We start from the raw sequence: 23092 nt of genomic DNA, 5'->3' as shown, positions 1-23092 counted from the left end.
AACCCGTCCAAAAATCCTTCGGTATAGAGGAATTTCAGGAGTAGCCTGAAACTCCATCTTTTCACTGCTAAGCCCCGCCTTCTTCCAGGGAGGTCTTATTATTCTTGAGGCTCAGGAGGCCTTAATGGAGGCCCGTGGATCAGCTGATTAAGACAGGGCCAGAAGTTTTGTCTGTTTCCAGCACACTCTTGCCAGCCCTAGTGTTGCTGGGCCTGCCACTCTTTTTATGGCTGCCACTAAGAGAAGGGGTGTGGTAGCTAGGGTTTGTGGAAGCGGTCTACATGAGGCCATTCCGAGTGGATGGCAGGTGCATGTGGGGCACATGAAACATGTTCCCCCTCTTCCCCACAGGAAATGATGGGGACTGGCTGCGCATGAAAAACCTTGGGGGTGTGGAGATAAATTCAAGGGACCTCACTGTATTTCTAATCAACACATCTGAAGTAATTTCCTCCCATTGGTTGGCAAAAAGAGCTAGGCGACCCCCAATGGGAGGGATGGACATGTCGGTATCGGGTGACGGAAGTAACGGCCTCCTCTGCCACAAAAGGGCTGCTTCGACTGTCTATCTGTGTATTCTAGTCGTGTCTGTTCGTTTGGACTATCTGCATCACTTCAGAACTACTCTATTGAATGTGAGTTGCCTGGGCTCTCAACCAAAGGATTCGTTTTCTCAGTAACTGAACAGTGGCAAACAGCCAAGCCTGTGTTCTGGTTTATTCACAGGCCGGGGAGTCAGAACAGATACCTATTTTCATGTACTAGTACTTCAAGTTCAGCCTGTTGTTCCCTAAACTTTGAGTGTTAGTGTATAGGCTGGATGTTGGCAACCCACAGCTCTGGAGCTGCATGTGATTCTTTCAGCCCTCTGCTGTGGCTCCTGACGCTGCTATTGCCACCTCAATGGAGAGAGAGAGGGAGGGAGGGAGAAACAGACAGAGACAGAAAGACAGAGAAAGAAAAAGAGAGAAAGAAAAAGAGAAAGACTGTGACAGAAAAAGAAAGAAAAAGAAAGAAAGAGAGAGAGAGAGAGAGAGAGAGAGAGAGAGAGAGAAAGGGAGGGAGGTGAACAACACACCGAGGCTGGGTGTGGCAAGAGGTGCCTGGGAGGGGAGGGGTGAGGCAGTGCCGGGTGGGGCAAATAATTTAACAATCGGTTCTCTGCCCTAATTACCGGCTGGGTAGGCATAGTTTTGGGGGGGGGGGTGTCATGTGACTGGGTGGGAGTGAGTGAGTTGGTCATGCCCAATCAGTCACATGGTTGTTAAATTATTGGCTCCCAATGTTTTCTTTTCTGTGGAAAACGGGTCCAAATGGCTCTTTGAGTGTTGAAGGTTGGCGACCCCTGGGCATTTGAGTCCTTTATGGCTGATCCTGGGTATGCTTTCTATATCTCCTACTTTGAATCTGGATTTTTCTTCTTTCCCCTCACTCTCTAGCTCATTGTTTGATTGGTTATCTTGGGGTTTGTGATTGGAATTCCCAAAGATCCTAAAGATTGATCACCCTTCTCCCCTCAACTTTATTTTAAAGACCTTCTGATAAGTTAAGCCAGTCGTTTTCCAGATGCATTCTTCCCAGTTCTTGTGCAGTACAGACTATCCCTTGCCAAAAGCCATCCTGTACAAGTAGTTCATTTAGAGACCATTTGAAATTCCAATGCACAATCCTCCAAAGATACTTACAACTCAGTTCTGAAGTTCGGGCGGACATGTGGTCATGTAAGCGCATTTCAGATACTTGGCAGATTATGGCTGTTTGCAGCATTCTGCAGTGATTGCAATTTATATTTTTGCCAAAAAACAGGCATTTACTTCTGGTTTTGGCAAAAATGTTCCATAGTGAACAGCAGGCTTTTAATGACTACAGCAGTTGTGGTGATTTTCTTAATGGTTGCTGGGAAAAGGCTGTAAAATTGGATTGGTCATGCGATGACATGTTTTATGACCATCATGACTTAAAAGTATAATGGACAGGTTCCATTACAGGACTACCTGTACTTTTCTAGGTTGTGTTAGCTTTACCTTGCAACAATGGGCACCAACAATTGATCCATAATGCTCGAGAATTTGCTTCTATTTTCTTCTCTGAAGTTTCCAGATGCTGTTGCTCTTCTGCCCAAGAACTGTAGATGGTAGCAGCTCGCGTATGAAGGGTATGCATTAGATCCAACAGCTGCAAAAGAAATAAAATAAATAAAAAACCTTCACTACAGATAGCTCTTGACTTACAACCTTTCGTTTAGTGAGCATTTGAAGTTATAATGCACTGAAAAAAGGGATTTATGACCATTTATCATACTTAGGATTGTTTCAGTACCTTCATGGTCACATAATCAAAATTCAGATACTTGGCAACTGGTTCATATTCATGATAGTTACAGTGTCCCCGGCTCATTTGCAACCTTGTCACAAGCAAAGTCAAATGGGGAAGCCAGATTCACTTGATAACCATGTTACTAACTTAGTAACTACTATATTTTTCAGAGTATAAGACGCACCAGAATATAAGACGCAGCAAGGTTTTGAAGAGGAAATTTTTTTTAAAAAGTTTTTGCACTCTGCAAACCTCCCAAAAATGGCCCGTTTTTCACAAAAACGGGCCCGTTTTTTTTTTTTCAAAAAAAGGGCACAACTAGCTCTTAGGAGGCTTGTAGAGTCCTCCTGGGGAGTGGGGGGTGGGACCAAAAACAAGCAAAAAAAGCCAGTTTTTCGCAAAAACGTGCTCGTTTTTTGTCAAAAAAAAAAAAGGATATGGATAGCCTTTAGGAAGCTTATAGAGTGCTCCTTGGGGCTGGAGGGGGGCAAAAAGGGCCGTTTTTTGCTCATTTCTGCCCTCCCCAGCTCCCAGGAGCTCTCTAAAAGCTTCCTAAAGGCTCTGCATGGCCATTTTGGTGAAGGGGCGGAGTTTCAGGAGGCAAAAAATGCTGTATTCAGTGCATAAGACGCACCAGATTTTCAGCCTCTTTTTTGAGGGAAAAAGGTGTGTCTTATACTCCAAACAATACAGTAAAGTGATTAATTTAACAACTTTGGCAACAAAGGTTGTAAAATGGGGCAAAGCTCACAACTGTCTTGCTTAACAGTGGAAATTTTGGGCTCAATTGTGGTTATAAGTCGAGGACTATATGTATATTTAGGATGTTTTCTCTTCATTTTATGTGAAAATAAAATACGTTCTTGCAAAATGGAAAAGTTATGAAGTCTCTACAAATGTAGATGAAGATACAATAAAATAAAGAGCCAAGGTGGTACTTACTACAGAATGAATGCCAAATACATTTTTAAAACAAAAACAAAAAATGTATTTAAAATATTTCCAGATTGCATTTTGGGGGAAAGTTCCTATTCCATAGTTTTTATTAAGAATACCTTTCTGGGATATTTAACAAATGAACACTTAACATTAGAACCACAATTAAAAAGACACAACAAAGAATGTTCTTCCTGTGTCAAGTCAGAAAGTTCAGACTGCCCCAGAAACTGCTGATACAGTTCTACAGAACAATCATTCTGTCTGCCATTTGTACTTCTATAACTGTCTGGTTTGGTACAGAAACCAAACAGGACAGGTGCAGACTTCAATGGATAGAATGGACTGCACAAAAACCAACTGCAACCAGTCTGTCTTCCACAGAGGACCTGTATATTTCACAGGTCAGAAGGTGGGCTGAGAAAATATCTAACACCCCCACCCCCATCCTAGACATAATCTGTTTGAACTCCACCTCTTAGGACACTGCTACAAAGTATTGCATGCCAAAACAACTAGATACAGAGACAGTTTTTTCTCTTGCACCATCACTCTGCTGATTACTGAATTCCCTCAATACTGTTTTATGTGTAAGTATATTTACCCATGTGGTATGGCTATAGTTATTATTATCCTTCTCATCTTCTCTAGATCGTCTTATTATTACCGTTATTATAATTATAATTACACTGTTGTTTTGCATGTAGACTGCGAGCTTCTGAATTGAAGATAAATTTATATGTGTCTAATCACACTTGGCCAAGTACTGTATTGCATTTCATTGCGTTGCATTGCATTGCACTGCACTCCATTCCATTTCCAACATATAGCATACATGTACAATTTAATAAAGGGAGGACATTCCATTAGTGATCAGTTATGAATAAAGGGCTAAATTAAAAAATATTAAAGATAATATTTTTTAAGAACGATATATCGTATTTTTCGGAGTATAAGATGCACCTTTTTTCCTCAAAAAAGAGGCTGAAAATCTGGGTGCGTCTTATACATCGAATACAACATTTTTTTGCCTCCCGAAGCCCTGCCTCTTCACCAAAATGGTCATGCATACCCTTATGGAGGCTTTCAGAGAGCTCCTGGGGGCTGGGGAGGGCAGAAATGAGCAACGAATGGGCCATTTTGCCCCCCCCCCCAGTCCCCAGCAGTACTCTATAAGCCTCCATAAGGCTATGCATGCATTTTTTTTTACAAAAAACAGGCCCGTTTTTGTGAAAAATGGGGTGTTTTTGCTCATTTTTGGCCACCCAATCCCCAGGAGCACTCTGCAAGCCCCACCCCCAAGGCTATTCATGCCTTTTATTTGAAAAAAAAAACAGGCCCGTTTTTGTGAAAAATGGGCCGTTTTTCGGAGGTTTGCAGAGTGCAAAAAAAATTCCAAAAATTCTTTTTTGGAAAGCTCTTTAACTGATGAGAATTATATTGATCAAGTGCTGTGCCAGCAGGAACAAAGTCTTAAGTTTCAGCAATTTCCTTCTCCAGCACATGGATAAATACACCTGGAAACATCTACCTACCTATTTACTCTCTCTCTCCCTACCTCCCTACTGTATTTCTCCCTCTCTCTTTCTATTTCTCTCTCTCTATCCCTCTCCCTATCTATCTACACACACACTCTCTCTCTCTCTAACCTACCTACTGTATTTGGTTATGGTTATGGTTAAGTTTATTTATAGGCCGCCCTTTTCCCTGAGGGGACTCAGGGCGGCTTACAACTTATATAGGAAGGGGAAACATACAATGACATATAGGACAATACATAATTAAAAGAGTAAAGCAACATTCATTCAACATTCGGGCGGGGATGGATTATAATCTTTAACCCCAGGCCTGACGGGATAGCCAGGTCTTGAGGGCTGTGCAGAAGGTCTGGAGGGTGGTGAGGGTACGAATCTCCACGGGGAGATCGTTCCAAAGGGTCAGAGCTGCTACTGAAAAGGCTCTCCTCCGCGTAGTTGCCAGTCGACACTGACTGGCAGATGGAACTCGGAGGAGGCCCAATCTATGCGATCTAATGGGTCGTGAGGAGGTAATTGGCAGGAGGCGGTCTCTCAAGTACCTAGATCCACTACCATGAAGGGCTTTGTAGGTGGTAAGTAGCACCTTGAAGCGCACCCGGAGATCAACAGGTAGCCAGCACAGCTCACGGAGGATAGGTGTTATGTGGGCGAACCGAGGTGCACCCACAATCACTTGCGCGGCCGCATTCTGGACTAGCTGAAGTCGCCGGATGCTCTTCAAGGGCAGCCCCATGTAGAGCACATTGCAGTATTCCAGCCTAGAGGTCACAAGGGCCCGAGTGACTGTTGTGAGAGCCTCCCGGTTCAGGTAGGGTGGCAACTGGCGCACCAGGCGAACCTGGGCAAATGCCCCCCTGGTCACAGCCGACAGGTGGTAATCAAAAGTCAGCTGTGGATCCAGAAGGACTCCCAAGTTGCGAACCCTGTCTGAGGGGTGTAATATTTGACCCCCCAGCCTGAGTGATGGAACACTGGCCAAATTATTGGGAGGAAAACACAACAGCCACTCGGTCTTTTCCGGGTTGAGTACAAGCTTGTTAGCCCTCATCCAGTCCCTAACGGCTTCCAGACCCCGGTTCATCACGTCCACCGCTTCATTGAGCTGGCATGGGGCGGACAGATACAACTGCGTATCGTCCGCGTATTGGTGATATCTTATCCCATGCCTCCGAATGATCTCGCCCAGCAGTTTCATGTAGATGTTAAATAGTAGGGGGGACAGGACCGACCCCTGCGGCACCCCATATGTTAGGGGCCTAGGGGTCGATCTCTGCCCCCCGACCAACACCGACTGCGACCTGTCCGAGAGGTAGGAGGAGAACCACTGCAAAACAGTGCCACCCACTCCCACCTCCCGCAGTCGTCGCAGAAGGATACCATGGTCGATGGTATCGAAAGCCGCCGAGAGGTCAAGGAGAACTAAGATGGAGGCGTGGCCTCCATCCCTGGCTCTCCAGAGATCATCGGTCAATGCGACCAAAGCGGTTTCTGTGCTGTAACCAGGTCTGAAGCCGGACTGGAATGGGTCTAGGTAGCTGGTTTCCTCCAAGGACCGCTGAAGCTGGGAGGCCACCACCTTCTCAACAACCTTCCCAACAAAGGAAAGGTTGGAGACTGGACGGTAGTTGTTAAGGACGGCTGGATCCAAAGATGGTTTCTTCAGGAGGGGTCTCACCACCGCCACTTTAAGTGCGGCGGGGAAGTGCCCCTCCCGAAGAGAGGTGGTAATAACCACCTGGATCCAGCCCCGTGCCACCTCTCCGCTGTTGGCAACCAGCCAGGAGGGGCACGGGTCCAGTACACAAGTGGAGGCACTCACAGCTCTCATGGCCTTGTCCACGTCCCCTGGGGCAACATCCTGAAACTCAACCCAGCGATGGTCTACCGAATTATCCACCTGTGCCTCGGCTGGATCTGCAGAAGTGGAGTCCAAATCCGACCGAAACCGAGCAACTTTGTCCGCTAAGAACTGGACATAGTCTTCAGCCCTACCCTGCAAGGGGTCTCCCGTATCCCTCCCATTTAGGAGGGACCGGGTTATCCTAAACAGGGCGGCTGGACGGGACTCAGCGGACGCAACCAAGGTGGCAATATAAGATCTTTTTGCTGCCCTAAGTGCCCTAATGTATTCCTTGGTGCAGGTTGTTAGGAATGCTCGGTTCGAATCGGACTTATCGGACCTCCATAGGTGCTCTAGGCGTCTCCTCCGGTGCTTCCTCTCCCGGAGCTCCTCGGTGAACCAAGGAGGCCTCCGGGATCCGCCACCTCGGAGTGGCCGTAGTGGCGCAATCAGGTCAAGGGACTCCGATGCTGCCGAGTGCCAGGCAGCAACCAGAGTCTCCACCAGACTGTGGGCGAGAGTATCAGGAATAACCCCAAGTTCCGTCTGGAACCTCACAGGGTCCATCAGTCGCCTGGGGGGGAACCACCTGGTCGGTTCCTCCTCCCTACAGTGGGGGTTTGGTCTCCGGAAGTCAAGCCTCAGTAGGCAGTGGTCTGACCACGACAGGGGTATGATCTCGTTACCCCTCAGACCAAGATCACAAGTCCACTGCTCCGAGAGAAATACGAGGTCGAGCATGTGACCCGCAGAGTGGGTTGGGCCCCGAATTACTTGGGTCAAGCCCATGGCTGTCATGGAAGCCATGAACTCCTGCGCCCCATCAGAGTGTTCACCGAGCGAAGGCAAATTGAAATCCCCCAGGACCATAAGCCTGGGGAACTCAATTGCCAGCTCGGCTACTGACTCGAGGAGCGAGGGGAGGGCTGCTGCAACGCTGTTGGGAGGCAGGTACGTTAGCAGCAGACCCACTTGACCCTTGAGGTCCAACTTCACCAGCAGGGACTCACACCCGACAAGCTCCGGAGCAGGGATCCTACGAGGTGCTAAAGACTCCCGGATAACAATAGCCACACCCCCACCCCTTCTCTGAGCTCTCAGCTGATGCAGCACCTGAAATCCTTCTGGGCACATCTCTATGAGGGGGACTCCTCCCTCCGGGCCCAGCCAGGTTTCAGTAATACATGCCAGGTCTGCCCCCTCGTCTAAAATTAAGTCCCGGACGAGGGGAGCCTTATGAACAACAGACCTGGCATTTAGCGACAACAGCCGGAGACCAGGGTCCTGATTACTCGCGCCATCTGGCCTCGGAGTGGAACTCATAGGGCCGGAAGGAGGGATCTCTGTGACGTAGCGAACCCTCCTTCCCCGGTAATGGCCAGCCCTAAAGTCCCCGCCATATCTGCCCCTCCCCGTTACGACCGTAATGCTCCGGCCCACTCCCGTGTCCATGGTCCCCCCAACCACCCCAGTGACCCCCACATTCCCCGGCAGGTCCTCCGAATCAGACATACTCATTCACTCACACAAGCAGTCCCCACATAGTAGTTAAAACATATAAAATACAATGGTAATAAAAGATAAAAGTGGGATCATTCACTCAATCACATACAATCCCATGCACTCATCATACCAAATTAAAATTGCACAGCGCGCGAAGTCCATACAAGGCGTATGTCTTCTGCCAAGACCAGTAGAGAGTCCAGTATAACAAATGGTAAAAAGAGACAGTATATAGTCCAAGAGGGGTGTTCCGCTCCTCTCCTTTTTTCTCTAAGTTCCAAATCCACCCAACAGAGGGGGAAACACACCTTGAGGAAGGTCGGGCTAGATGGAGCAGAAGGAGGGGGGGATCCAGGCGAGTCGTAATGGCAGCAAACAAGCTTCCAGGTCTCGTCAAGCGACCCGTCATATCGATTGCCCCCTCTAAAAAGTTCAATGTAGTCCGAAGGGGAGGATGGTTAAAGGCAGAATAGGTCCAGATATCAATAACAGCAACAGAAGCCGGAAAGCCAGTCATGGTAGAAAAGAGTCTAATGTGCAAAGAGTCCGTTTATTGCAGCAACCCTCTTAGTAATTACAGCCAAAGTTAAACAAAAAGAAAAACTCATCCCAGATGGAAAGAGGGGGGTAAATACTCCCCTCAGCAGCTGGGCCCAGGCGTTCTCAAGGGGCCTCAGCAACCGGAGAGTTAATCAGGCTTCCTCCCAAATGCAATTTAGCCAGACAATCTTGCAATCTTAAACCCGCTAAGCCGCTAAGCCGCGCCGTCCTCGAGCCAACATCAGCAGGCAAGCAGCACAGCGGCAATCGCAGCCGCGGCAGTCAGATAGTAATGCAAGGGGAGGTCGAGTTTCACAGACCAGCTGGGCCGCGGTGTTGGGCGGCTCAGCGGAATCCACGGTGCCAGCGTCTTTCGGAGGTGGCAGCCTTGGGGAGTAGAAACTCAGCAGTCCATTGCCACCCCCAGGACCGGGAGATGTTCACGCTACTTCAATTCCCTCGGCTCACCTCCAAAGCTCAATTCCTCCTTTCTACGGGGGCTTTTTTGCAAGGGGGAGGTCGGGTTTCACGGACCAGCTGGGCCGCGATGTTAGGCGGCGTCAGCGGAATCCACGATGCCGGCGTCTTTCGGAGGTGGCAGCCTTGGAGAGTAAAACTCAGCGGTCCACTGCCACCCCCAGGACCAGGAGAAGTTCACACTGCCTCAGCTCCCTCGGCTCGCCTCCAAAGCTCAATTCCTTCTCTCTACGGGGTTTTTTTCTCTGTACGGAGCCAGAGCGAAAAACTCGGCAGACATCTTCCTCGCGCATGCGCATTTTTCCATCTCTCTCTATTTTTCTCTCTCTATCCCTCTATCTACCTATCTACTCTACCTATCTACCTACCTACCTACCTACCTACCTACCTACTGTATTTCTTTTTCTTTCTCACCCTCTCTATCCCTCTATCTACCTACCTACTTTTTTAAAAAAATTGCCTCTTCAAAACCTTGGTGCGTCTTCTACTCCGGTGCGTCTTCTACTTTGAAAAATAGGGTAATTATTCAAAGAGCCTCCCTTGCCATCCAAATATATACATTATTGAAAGTTTTCTCAGCATCTTAGATAGATTTTGGGGGAAAACATTTTGAGAAAAAGTCATGATATCAATTAAATCCTAGGAAAACTTAGTGAGCTGAATGAACAATATGATTACTGTAAAAGAAAGAATTACAAAGTGAAGTGCAATTGCTTTGTAGTATGCATATAAACTTAAAATTAAATTCTGGGCCAAGACAAAGAAATTGCTAAGAGTCATGAATATTTGTTTGACACCCTAAGAACCATGGTGTGTATATAATTTTAAGAAAGTGAAAATGACTGATTTAAAAAGCTTCATTGTAATATCTACAATAAGGTAGATTAGCAATTCTTTCACTTTGATAATAAACATCTATTAACCTTCTGTTAGTTCACAGATTTGATTGGAAAGAAAAAAGATTGCTCTGTCCTTTTTTAAAAGAATTCCCTTTAAATGAAAAGGAACAGGGTAAAACTGGCAACTTGTTTTGTGACACCTATATAAATTTCACATTAAGTAAAATTGACCTCATTATCTGAGAAAACAAACTATAAAGTTAAACTAAAAACTAAAAAAAGATGTAAGAATTACACATATATGACTGGACATTACCCAGATTAATCTACTGAATAGAATGGAATGGAATGGAATAGAATAGAATAGAATTCTTTATTTGCCAAGTGTGATTGGACACACAAGGAATTTGTCTTTGCAGATGCTCTCAGTGTACATAAAAAGACAAGACACATTTGTCAAGAATCATAAGATATAACACTTAATGATAGTCATAGCTTATAAATAAGCAATCAGGAAACAATCAATATCGATATAAATTATAAGGATACAAGCAACAAAGTTACAGTCCTACAGTTATAAATGGGAGGAGTGCTAGGAACGATGAGAAGACTAATAGTAATAGTCTGTGTCTGTTGTGTTGGGTTGCAGAACCAAACCAGACAGTTATAGAGGTGCAGACTCAATAGTTCCTCTGTAGAACTGAATCAGCAGCTCCTTGGGCAGTTTGAGCTTCCTGAGTTGGCGCAGAAAGAACATTCTTTGTTTGGCTTTTTTAATGATGTTTTTGATGTTAGGTGTCCATTTTAGGTCTTGAGATATGATAGAACCTAGAAATTTGAAGGTCTCTACTGTGTTGTTTAGTATTGTAAGAGGTGGTAGTATGGCAGAGTTAAGGGTTTTTTGTGCGCTGAACTGGCAGTAATGCTGGTAGCAACCCACCCCTGAACTGGTCTGTAGTCATTCAGTCACAGGTGGCTTCCTACTGGTTCAGCCGAATAGATAGTAACTCGGCCGGACACATGACTGTACCAGTTCTATCCTGGGCACCGCCATCTTTATTTTCTGTTCTGCACATGCGCAAAACAATCTTCATTGAAAAAATGTAATTTCCCCCCTTTTCTTTAATGGCGTGCACATGCCAATCCTAGAGAGGTCCCAGAGATGGGCTGTTTTTCGCAAAAACGGAGGCGTTTTTGCCTTCTCCCAGCCTCCAGAAGCACTCTGCAATGCCCTCGTTTTTGCCTTCCCCCATCCCTGCTGAAGCCTGAAGAGTGTTCCTGGAGGCCGGGGAGGACAAAAACTTTTTTTTCTTACTGGGTAGTTTGCAGGTGCTCCCTTAGCTCTGGCTAGCTGGAGGCCCCCCCCCCCTTTCAAAACTTTTTGCCCCAGTTTCAGTGGGCATGGTTTGGTGACGGGGGTGATGTGACTGAGTGTGCATAAGTGATGCCAAGTTGCCCATGCCCACTCAGTCACATGTCCCCCATCTAGCCACACCTACTGAACCAGTTAGTAAAAAAATTTAAAACCCAGCCCTGCATTCAGTTGTAGTCATTCAGTCATTCATTAATCTACTTAAATAGAAATAGAAGATAAATCTTAAGATTTTGGCTCTTAATGTCAGTCCCGGTGTACTCAGTGGCTCAGAGCTGCCTTTCCGTTGGTGGGGAGATTAGGGACTGGGGTGTCTTGTGACTTGGATTGCTGCTGTGCCACACTTGTTTCCCTGCCGCGCCAAGAACTTGAAGGACCTCCGGATCCTGCAGTGACTTTCATACGGAACGGCACCAGCACAGGCATGGCAATGTAAATCAGCATGGTCTGTTACATCATTGGAGTATCTTGGGTGTATTGCGCATGCATAGGAGAGGGCGGGGTACAGGAGGGTGGGGGACAGGAGGGTTTAAATGGTGGAGGAAAGTATGGAATTACAGACTTGACTTTAATTCACTCGTGTTTTGCACTGTGTGTTTGTTGGAAGTATTGGAATAGCTTATAAAGATTACATTTACCATGAACTACCTGCCTAGTCATCTTGTTTGTTTTCTTTGCCTGAACGGAACCTGACACTTAGTTTTGACACAGTAATTTTACAGTCCTCTCTAAGCGGTTTACAGAGTCAGCCTATTGCCCACAACCATCTGGGTCCTTATTTTACTGGCCTCAGAAGGATGGAAGACTGAGTCAATCTTGAGCCAGAGAGATGTGAACTGCCCAACGGCAGCTAGCAATCAACTGAAGTAGCTGCAGTACTGCATTCTAACCACTGTGCCACTGCTCTTAGATTGTTAATAGATTGCTAATTTTCTCCAGTCATTAGTCAGTGGATCAATCAGTTGGTGGACTCATCCCATCTCATTAGCAGTGGACCCATCCTCCCACAGTCCCATAGGTGCCCCAAAATAACCCTAACCCTGACATATTTCTTGGTCCAATTGTATCATTACTGTGAAACCCAACCTACAACATAGCTAAAGAACTGACAAGAAAGCTTGAACATCTCACTAGGGGAGAGAATATATTGTAATATCAACTCCCCACTACAATGTTTCAATAAAATCAAAGATGAGATTATGGTTTCATTCGATGTAACAGCACTCTTTATATCCACAGACCCAGAACTAGCAAAAAAAAAATCCATGGCAGCATACTACTATACAACATACCTGATCATGGACCTCATCAACCTCTGCCTTACTCCCTCTGCCTTACCACAAATTAAAGGAATACATATGTGATTAACCTCTCAGTACATAGCAGACTGTAATCTATAGAAATTATAGTACTCCCACGCATTCTATCTAAGGTATGGATCCGGTATGTACATGACAGTTTTGTCATAATAAAAAAGGAATAACATGAAACAATCAACATTTTCAAAAGAATAACATTTACAAGAAAAGACAAAAACAACAACACACCCCTGTTCTTGGATATCCTCATCAGTAGAGAAAACAGTGGCAAATTAGAAACACAAGTCTATCATAAAACCGCCCACAAGAACCTAGTATTCACTTATCAGAGTAACAACCCAACCTCCCACAAGAGAAGTTGTGTAAAAACATATTTTGCACAAACACATTGTAGCAACCCTGAACACCCAGAAAATGGAAGCAGATTGCCTATACATCTTCCAATCAAATGAATTCACATGCAACTTTATCAAAAGGTTATGACCATTCAACCCACTACAGTGCAATTAACAGAAGCTATCAAAAACATAATACTGCTATACATCAAAAACATCTCAGAATCAACTAACATAATATTATACAATACTACAGCATTATAATAGCACACAAATCAATAAAGCTTTCCAAAACATCTTAAGTAAACTAAAAGACCTAATAGCCAAAAGAATAAAAAAGGAATCATCTACAAAAACGGTGTAAAGTCCGCAACAGTTACTATGTAGGACAGACAGGCAAAAGACTAGCAGAACATGAACACCAACTAACAGAAGACATGATGAAAGCTCCTGAATTTTACAACACATCACATAACTATACTTTCCACTGGGAAACTGTGAGGATCTCACATTAAGCTAAGTCTAAAAATGCTAGGAAATTCATGGAACCCTGGCACTCAAGACAATTCAGACTTCAATAGGCACATAAACATTTACACACTACTCAAGAGAGAAGGAAATAGTTAAAAAGCAAACAAAAAGATCAGAACACCTCCTTGCCAGCAATCAATGCCCAAATAAACATGAATTAACACCAGGATTAACATCAGATCAACAATCAAACAGCAAACAACAGCCTAATAAAAAAACTACCAAGAAGAAATCAACATTCCCACTGCCACTGATAGGGAAATCCACTGTATATTAATAAGAGCAAACTGCATCTGCAGTAACAATCACAATGGTGAAGGACTGGATATAGCTAAAGAATAAAATAATTCTCATCTTAGAAGGCCATGACCTGCAGACAGGCGCCTGGCATACTTTCTTATGGGATGACAAAAATAAAACGCACAAATACTTTCAAAATCATTTAATTAGAAGAGCCTTACTGCAACAATGGTTCAAAATCAAAAAAATCCACTATGTGAAAATCCCAAATTGGCTATCACCAACAGAAAGGACGACACTCCCAAATTTTACAGATTGGAACAAAATCCTAAGATAGGGAGACTTAATTGACAGACAGGAAAACTTAAAAACAATTGAAGAATTGGCATATCAGAATATGAAAGTTGATTGGCTAACTTACCTCCAAATTAAAACTAAATGCAATAAAGAAAATATATGGCATTAAAACAGAACCACACAAATTGGATAAAATTATTCAAAGTCCGGATAGAAAGATGATAGGGAAAATATACAAATTCCTCCTGAAGTATCAAATGGAAGAGGAAATTGTGAAAGAACAAATGATAAAATGGGCGCAGAACTTTGGCTATAACATTGAACTAGACAAATGGGAAAAATTTTGGGGAATAAATTTAAGAATGACACTATCAGTTCCATACAAGGAAAACCAGTACAAAATGCTTTATAGATGGCATCTGGCATCATCAAGGTTGGCTAAAATTTCAACAAATACCTCCACAAAATGCTGGAAATGTGATTCGGTACATGGAACATATTATCATTTATGGTGGATCTGTGAAGAGGCAAAAAAATTCTGGAAAAGGATCAAAAATTGGCTGGAGGCAATAACAAGGGTTAAATTAGATTGGAAACCTGAAGTTTTTCTATTAGGAATTATGTCAGTGAAATACAAAAAAGAAATACAATATCTAATACTACATATACTTACAGCAGCAAGGATCGCTTTTGCCCAGAAGTGGAAAAACAAACTAACCCCAAATGAAGATGAAATAATAAGAAAAATTATGGACTGTGCCGAAATGGATAAATTAATGAAAGAAATGCAGGGAAAGGAAGAATCAGAATTCTACCAGATATGGGATAATTGGTATAGATGGATGGAGCAAAGAAATAAAAAGCAATGAAAGAATAGAACAACACTAAAAAATAATAGTTATGAGTAAAACAAGGGGGTCATGATTGGTGAAATCAAATCAGAACGATAGCTGGCATATAGACTGTAGAATGTTAGAGAAAAAAGGAAATGATATGAAACAAAAATGGGCTTGTGGAAATACCATCCCCAAGAAAACATAAACCGGGATTTGAAAGAGACACCTATAACAATAGAAAAAGAAAGGAAGGGAAGAACGGAAAGGAGGGGAGGAAGGAAGTAGAGAATGGAGGAACGAAGGAATGGAAAGGAGTGGAGGGTGGAAGAGAGAGAAAGAGAAGGAGAGATAGTAGGAGAGGAAGAAGAAATGTGGAGGAGAGGTAGGGGAAGAAGAAAGAGGTAAGGAGAGGTGGGTGGAAGGGAGAGAAAGAGAAGGAGAGGAGGGAGGAAGAGAGAGAAAGAGAAGGAGAGAGGGTAGGAAGGAGAAGAAAGAGGGTAGGAGAAGGGGAGAGGTAAGGGAAGGAAGAAGGGGAAGGAGAGGATGAAGGAAATAGAGAAGGAAGGGAGGGAGAAAAGAAAAGAAAGAGAAAATAAGGTGGTGTCATAGCAGGTGCGAAGGATGGTAAACAAAGCATTCCAAACTATACCTTATAACCTTTTAAATGGAATAATAATAATATAAGAATGGCAAAGAAAAAGAATACCTATGTGAATGTATACCTATAACTGTATGTAAGAGAATAAATGACAGTAAAAATATAAAGCACAATATAGGTAAATAATATTTGGTCATAAGTAGCTAAGTATAAATAAATAAAGAATTGTACATAAAAATGGATAACGAATAAGGAGATTATGAACGCAAGATAGAAATGTATAGAAGGGAAAACACTAACTGCAAAGAAACTGATTCGGAACTGCTGTATGATATACGATGGAACTTATTGTTCCTATGTTGTTTTTAAGTCATGTGTTTGTTTCTGTTGATGTGCTTATGTGTTTAAAATAAAAATTTATATAAAAAAAGAGCAAACTGCATTCCCTTCTACCACAGATGTTACCTAGTGTAATAATGAACATTAAATCTCAAGCTAACAAGTATCAAACAATCTTGTTTCTTTATTTCTTGTTAAACATCTTCAAAAAATCCATTGAAATACATAGTTTGTTATCTTTTCTGAATTACCACTCACATAAATCCACTCAAAATTTGCGATTACACTTAGTTTACAGCATTCAAGGATAGAAGATTGATTCTCTAACTAATAATCCAATTCAAACTGGCATAGTGATTAAAGTTCTGTCTTAGAAACTAGGAAATCATATGTTCCAGTCACACCTTTGGCATGAAATACCCACTTGGTTTAAATAGGAAAAGGAAAGTGTGTTGTGTATGTTTACTACCTGCAGTTACTTATAAAGTAATGAAGGCAGGATGGAAACGTAATAAATAAATAATGTTCATAATTATAGGAAAGGCCCCATTGACAATCTGATTCAGATCTGTCTCCCTTTCCCCCTCTCATTATGAGCTATTTGTGTTTTAAAAGTCACATAAGATAAAACAATGTGAATATCCAGTTAAAGTATAGATATTACACTAGAAAAACCACAGGGAGAGGAAAAAATCATGGTTATACTTACGTCTTGACTAACCTGTAAAGATACAGTGTGATAACTGGCAGGGACACTCTCATCCTCATCCTCATCTTCACTAGTGGAACGGTGCTGATGTTGGCTGGAGGTTTTAAAGTGTCTCAGAGAGTTTTCCTTTGCTTTCTTCTTAAACCGTGCTGATTTGGAGTCATATTTATGATTTTTTCCTCTTTTCTCCTGGGATTTACACCCTGTAAACACAATATACAGTGGTGCTTTAATTTTCAATATTTCCACATTGATATTTGCTCCTTTTTATCTACAGCTAGATAAAGATAGCCCAATTAAATAAATGAATAATTTCTGGGGAAAAGTGGTGGACTGTAACAGGGAACTGAAAAATAGATCAGCTCCTTTAATCCTATCTGGGCAAACAGTGACATGATAACACCCAAACTGTTCCCTACAGTGCCTTCTCTAAATGAGGCTACCCAAGACAGCAGTCTCCAAAGGATAAACCAACTAGAAAATGAGGAAATTGTAGTTGTCATTGGAGCCTTCCAAAGGACATCGTGTTTGCATTTCCTTTTCAGAAATTGTCTATAAACTACTTTAAAGGGTTAGACGTCTTCAAAATGACAAAGTGCCAGCAAAAAGTTTAGCTATTTCTTCTGCTTTGTTGGGTGGCGTATAGTAATGAGAAATCAAGTCACCTAGATTATATAAATATTTCCTTGCTGTTTAAAAAAAATTATTTGGAGAGTTGTCGCGGCTGAGCAGCCCCTGGGCCAGGAAATCACCCGCAGCATTTCCAACGGCGTTCGGCGGCACAAACCAAGATCATGGCGGCGGCGCGCTGATGGCGCCGTCCGCGCTGGCTTCTCTTAGCAATTTTTGCCCCGTTTCCTCCGTCGACCATGAGGAGCCTTGGAAGGTGTTTGGCGGCTGTGATTCTAATCTTGGGGAGGCGGTAGGTGATCTGAAGCGGCGCTGGATGAAGCTGGGCAGTCGGCTTGTTTGCTGCTACCGCTGCCTCTTTAAGCGCCCCCCCCCCCCTGTTCCATCGGCTCTGCCGGCTTGCGAAACGCGGCGCCCTCGGCTCCTTTTGACAATCTTTGTTTGCGCTCTTATGCTATACGAACTTTAGACTATCCCAGAGAAGGGGCTGGCCTGGCAAGGCACCAGACGAGATCAGGCAGCTGCCTTTGCTGCCTCTGTGGCCCTTTTGGATGCCCCCCCCTCCGCCCCATTTGAACTGGCCTTCTTTTCGGGTGGCCTGTCCTGTGTGGTTTTTTCACGGCTACGGGGCCTTTTCTGCCACCTGGCCCCCCTTATTTACAGTAGCTGGATGTCTGGACCTACAACCTGGCCACCTAGTGTGTCTATTATCATCTATGGAGGCCCAGAGATGTCATCTCAGCCCTCTCAAAGGAAATTCTTCCGGCCTTGGGCACAGTTTTTGGGACGTGGAGGAAGGGAGAGGGACAGAATACCCCTCTCTGGACTGAACCCCCCCATTGAACTCACTGAACTCTTACCAGAACTCTCACCAGACTGGCAGAAGAGAAGACTAAGACAATTAAGACCTTTATATAAGCCTCACACGCTCTTTGCACACTGCGCAATTTTTAATTTTTTTATATTTTTAATTTAATCTTAAATTGGTATGATGAGTGTATGAGATTGCATGTGAGTGAGTGAATGCTCCCACTTTTATTATCCTATATTGTTGTATCTGTGTGTTTTTAATTATCACGTGGGGACTGTCTGAGTGAACGAATGAGTGTGTCTGATTCGGAGGGCCTGTCCGGGAATGCGGGAGCTATAGGTGTGGTTGGGGGGACCACGGACACGGGAGTGGGCCGGAGCATTACGGTCGTAACGGGGAGGGGCAGATATGGCGGGGACTTTAGGGCTGGCCATTACCGGGTAAGGAGGGTTCGCTATGTCACAGCGATCCCTCCTTCCGGCCCTATGAGTCCCACTCCGAGGCCAGATGGCGCGAGTAATCAGGACCCTGGTCTCCGGCTGTTGTCGCTAAATGCCAGGTCTGTTGTTCACAAGGCTCCCCTCGTCCGGGACTTAATTTTAGACGAGGGGGCAGACCTGGCATGTATTACTGAAACCTGGCTGGGCCCAGAGGGAGGAGTCCCCCTCGTAGAGATGTGCCCAGAAGGATTTCAGGTGCTTCATCAGCCGAGAGCTCAGGGAAGGGGTGGGGGTGTGGCTATTGTTATTCGGGAGTCTTTGGTACCTCGTAGGATTCCTGCTCCGGAGCTTGTCGGGTGTGAGTCCCTGCTGGTGAAGCTGGACCTCAAGGGTCAAGTGGGCCTGCTGCTAATGTACCTGCCTCCCAACAGCGTTGCAGCAGCCCTCCCCTCGCTCCTCGAGTTGGTAGCCGAGCTGGCAATTGAGTTCCCCAGGCTTATGGTCCTGGGGGATTTCAATTTGCCTACGCTCGGTGAACACTCGGATGGGGCGCAGGAGTTCATGGCTTCCATGACAGCCATGGGCTTGACCCAGATAATTCGGGGCCCAACTCACTCTGCGGGTCACACGCTCGACCTCGTATTCCTCTCGGAGCAGTGGATTTGTGATCTTGGTCTGAGGGGTAATGAGATCATACCCCTGTCGTGGTCAGACCACTGCCTACTGAGGCTTGACTTCCGAAGACCAAACCCCCACTGTAGGGAGGAGGAACTGACCAAGTGGTTCCGCCCCAGGCGACTTATGGACCCTTTGAGGTTCCAGACGGAGCTTGGGGTTATTCCTGATACTCTCGCCCACAGTCCGGTAGAGACTCTGGTCGCTGCCTGGCATTCGGCAGCATCGGAGACCCTCGACCGGATTGCGCCACTACGGCCCCTCCGAGGCGGTGGATCCCGGAGGCCTCCTTGGTTCACCGAGGAGCTCCGGGAGAGGAAGCGCCGGAGGAGACGCCTAGAGCACCTGTGGAGGTCCGATAAATCCGAACCGAACCGAGCACTTTTAACAACCTGCACCAAGGATTACATCAGGGCACTTAGGGCAGCAAAGAGATCTTATATTGCCACCTTGGTTGCGTCCGCCGAGTCTCGTCCAGCCACCCTGTTTAGGATAACCCGTTCCCTCTTAAATAAGAGGGATATGGGGGACCCCTTGCAGGGTAGGGCTGAAGATTATGCCCAGTTCTTGGCGGACAAAGTTGCTCGGTTTCGGTCGGATTTGGACTCCACCTTTGCAGAGCCAGCCGAGGCACGAGAGGACGATTTGGTTGACCATCGCTGGGTTGAGTTTCAGGATGTTACCCCCGGGGACGTAGACAAGGCCATGAGGGCTGTGAGTGCCTCCACCTGTGTACTGGACCCGTGTCCCTCCTGGCTGGTTGCTAACAGCAGGGAGGTGACACGGGGCTGGATCCAAGCGGTTATTACCGCCTCGCTTCGGGAGGGGCACTTCCCCGCCGCACTTAAAACGGCGGTGGTGAGACCCCTCCTGAAGAAACCATCTTTGGATCCAGCCGTACTTAACAACTATCGTCCAGTCTCCAACCTCCCCTTTATTGGGAAGGTTGTTGAGAAGGTGGTGGCCTACCAGCTCCAGCGGTCCTTGGAGGAAGCCGATTACCTGGACCCCTTCCAGTCCGGCTTCAGACCTGGTTACAGCACAGAAACCGCTTTGGTCGCATTGACCGATGATCTCTGGAGAGCCAGGGATGGAGGCCACGCCTCCATCTTGGTTCTCCTCGACCTCTCGGTGGCTTTCGATACCATCGACCATGGTATCCTTCTGCGACGACTGCGGGAGGTGGGGGTGGGAGGCACTGTTTTGCAGTGGTTCTCCTCCTACCTCTCGGACAGGTCGCAGTCGGTGTTGGTCGGGGGACAGAGATCGACCACGAGGCCCCTAACATATGGGGTGCCGCAGGGGTCGGTCCTGTCCCCCGTACTATTTAACATCTACATGAAACCGCTGGGCGAGATCATTCGGAGGCACGGGATAAGATACCACCAATATGCGGACGATACGCAGCTGTATCTGTCCGCCCCGTGCCAACTCAATGAAGTGGTGGACGTGATGAACCGGGGTCTCGAGGCCGTTAGGGACTGGATGAGGGCTAACAAGCTTGTACTCAACCCAGAAAAGACCGAGTGGCTGTTGTGTTTCCCTCCCAAAAATTTGGTTAGTGTTCCAACGCTCAGGCTGGGGGCCCAAAATTTACACCCCTCAGACAGGGTTCGCAACTTGGGAGTCCTCCTGGATCCACAGCTGACCTTTGATCACCACCTGTCGGCTGTGACCAGGGGGGCATTCGCCCAGGTTCGCCTGGTGCGCCAGTTGCGACCCTACCTGAATCGGGAGGCTCTCACAACAGTCACTCGCGCCCTCGTGACCTCTAGGCTGGAATACTGCAATGTGCTCTACATGGGGCTGCCCTTGAAGAGCATCCGGCGGCTTCAGCTAGTCCAGAATGCGGCCGCGTGAGTGATCGTGGGTGCACCTCGGTTCACCCACATAACACCTATCCTCCGCGAGCTGCACTGGCTACCTGTTGATCTCCGTGTGCGCTTCAAGGTGCTTCTTACTACCTACAAAGCCCTTCATGGTAGTGGATCTGCGTACTTGGGAGACCGCCTCCTGCCAATTACCTCCTCTCGACCCATAAGATCCCACAGATTAGGCCTCCTCCGAGTGCCATCTGCCAGCCAGTGCCGGCTGGCAACTACGCGGAGGAGAGCCTTTTCTGTAGCAGCTCCGACCCTCTGGAACGATCTCCCCGTGGAGACTCGTACCCTCACCACCCTTCAGACCTTCCGCACAGCCCTCAAGATCTGGCTATCCCGCCAGGCCTGGGGGTAAAGACCATAATTTGCCCCCGCCCGAATGTTGAATGAATGTTGCTTGATTTTACTTATATACTGTGTTTTTTATGTTATTGTATGTCTTCCCCTCCCATATAAGTTGTTAGCCGCCCTGAGTCCCCTCAGGGAAAAGGGCGGCCTATAAATAAACGCAACTACAACTACAACTTATGACAATGATAAATACACATTTAGTAGTAGTAATAATAGTAGTAGCAGTAGTTGGAGCTTTTGGGCCCTATAGAAACTAATAGAAATCTGGCTTACCTCCGTTTAGGCTGGCTTCCACAAAGATGCGGATTGTTTTGATGCACAACTCAAAGTTCTCAGGGGTTACATGAGCTGCATCTCGCACAATAAAAGATAAGGACTCAACACACTTCATGAGAGATTTGGTATTATGAGGACCCAGGTCCATTCCCACAGTCAGACTATACTGATTCACCAAGGGAGAATTTCCCAGTCTGGAAAGTCCAGCCATGGTTGAATTATCTATGTCATCTTTCCCAACCTGTGAAATAGAAATTATTCAAAGCTTAAAGGAAATCATATATTTTAACTGAAGTCAATGTGCTTTTTAAATATAATTTTTATTAAATAAATTATAAAAATAGTAGAAAGTAATAGAACTAAAGAAAAAGAAGAAAAAGTGTGGTGGAAAAAGAAGAAAAAGAAAATAATGAATATAATAAAAAAGGAAAAGAAATAAACTTCCAACCTTCATCACAACTATAAACCAATTTAATAACTCTTCACACCCTTTAGCTTACAAAAAGATCACTTTTCATCCCATTTCCCATCCCTGATCTGTAAGAACATTCATAAAATATCAATTTGTCAATCCTTGCACCAGCAAAAAGTCCAGAAAGGGTTGCGAGAACTGTGTGAAAAAGTCTTATTTTATCTTTGATCAAATAAACCAACTTTCTATTTCTTTTTTTACTTGTCTTAATTTTTAATTCAATGATTGCTGTAGGATTTTATTTTTCTTCAATCTTTATCCCATGAGACAGATGGATCGGTACTGGGCCACGGCATCACAGAAACAGGGCCGCAAAACAAATGAAACCCCATCCATAGGATGCAGCTAGCAGATGAAACCATGCCCAATCCGGTCTGCAGAAAAACCTCTCTTCACAGAACCGGTCCCTGGTGCCCAAAAGGTTGGGGACTGCTGCTCCAAGCTCTTCCTTCTATAGATCTCTATGAATACAGCTAGGTCACCCTACTTAATTCACAGGCATGATGCCTGGGATAATACACATTTTTGCTGTCTTCAGTCACAAAAATATAGATCCATTTGCCTTCTTTTGGTGAGCATTTAAATGGGACTGAATGCAGTCAGGGACTAAGGATCTAGCTGAGAATAGAAGTACTGATGATCAAGTACTGATTGGAATACAATTACTGATGATCTATACTGTAGGAATTAAAATCTGCTGGGGATTTTAAGCTAAGAACAATAATTTACCAATTCCCTCAGCTAGTGCTTCACTGGCAGCACTAAGAATTGGAAGCACAACTTGAGTTTCCAAGCCTGGAAGACTCGTATGGCTTTCAACCATATTTACTGAGCAGCCATATTTACTTATAAAGTGGCTGCCAAAGCATTCTTCCTAATACTAAATTCTTTTTAAAATAACTCCTGTAAAACATTTCTAATATTTCAACTTTTAAAACTTTAAAAGCCAGCATCTGTGTGTTTATGTTCATATGTGTATATGTGTATGTTCA

The 23092-nt window shown here is 45.1% G+C and overlaps 1 protein-coding gene across 4 annotated transcripts in view; it reads right to left on the bottom strand.

Annotated features, from left to right (window-relative positions):
• The window catches only part of GBF1 (golgi brefeldin A resistant guanine nucleotide exchange factor 1), a 173611-nt gene that overhangs the window by 12897 nt on the left and 137622 nt on the right, over positions 1-23092 (bottom strand). For 2 of the 4 annotated variants that reach the window (XM_032231642.1, XM_032231645.1), the window contains exons 32-34: positions 21626-21869; positions 16566-16768; positions 2025-2175 (exon numbers count right to left, since the gene is read on the bottom strand). In XM_032231642.1, coding sequence (XP_032087533.1) covers positions 2025-2175; positions 16566-16768; positions 21626-21869 — 598 coding nt within the window. The remainder of the gene's footprint in view (positions 1-2024; positions 2176-16565; positions 16769-21625; positions 21870-23092) is intronic. The other 2 variants (XM_032231643.1, XM_032231646.1) reach the window with 1 other exon arrangement.

This window comes from Thamnophis elegans, chromosome 15 (genome assembly GCF_009769535.1).
Source record: "Thamnophis elegans isolate rThaEle1 chromosome 15, rThaEle1.pri, whole genome shotgun sequence".
Classification (NCBI taxonomy): Eukaryota; Metazoa; Chordata; class Lepidosauria; order Squamata; family Colubridae; genus Thamnophis; species Thamnophis elegans.
This window is presented reverse-complemented; position numbering and strand designations above follow the sequence as displayed.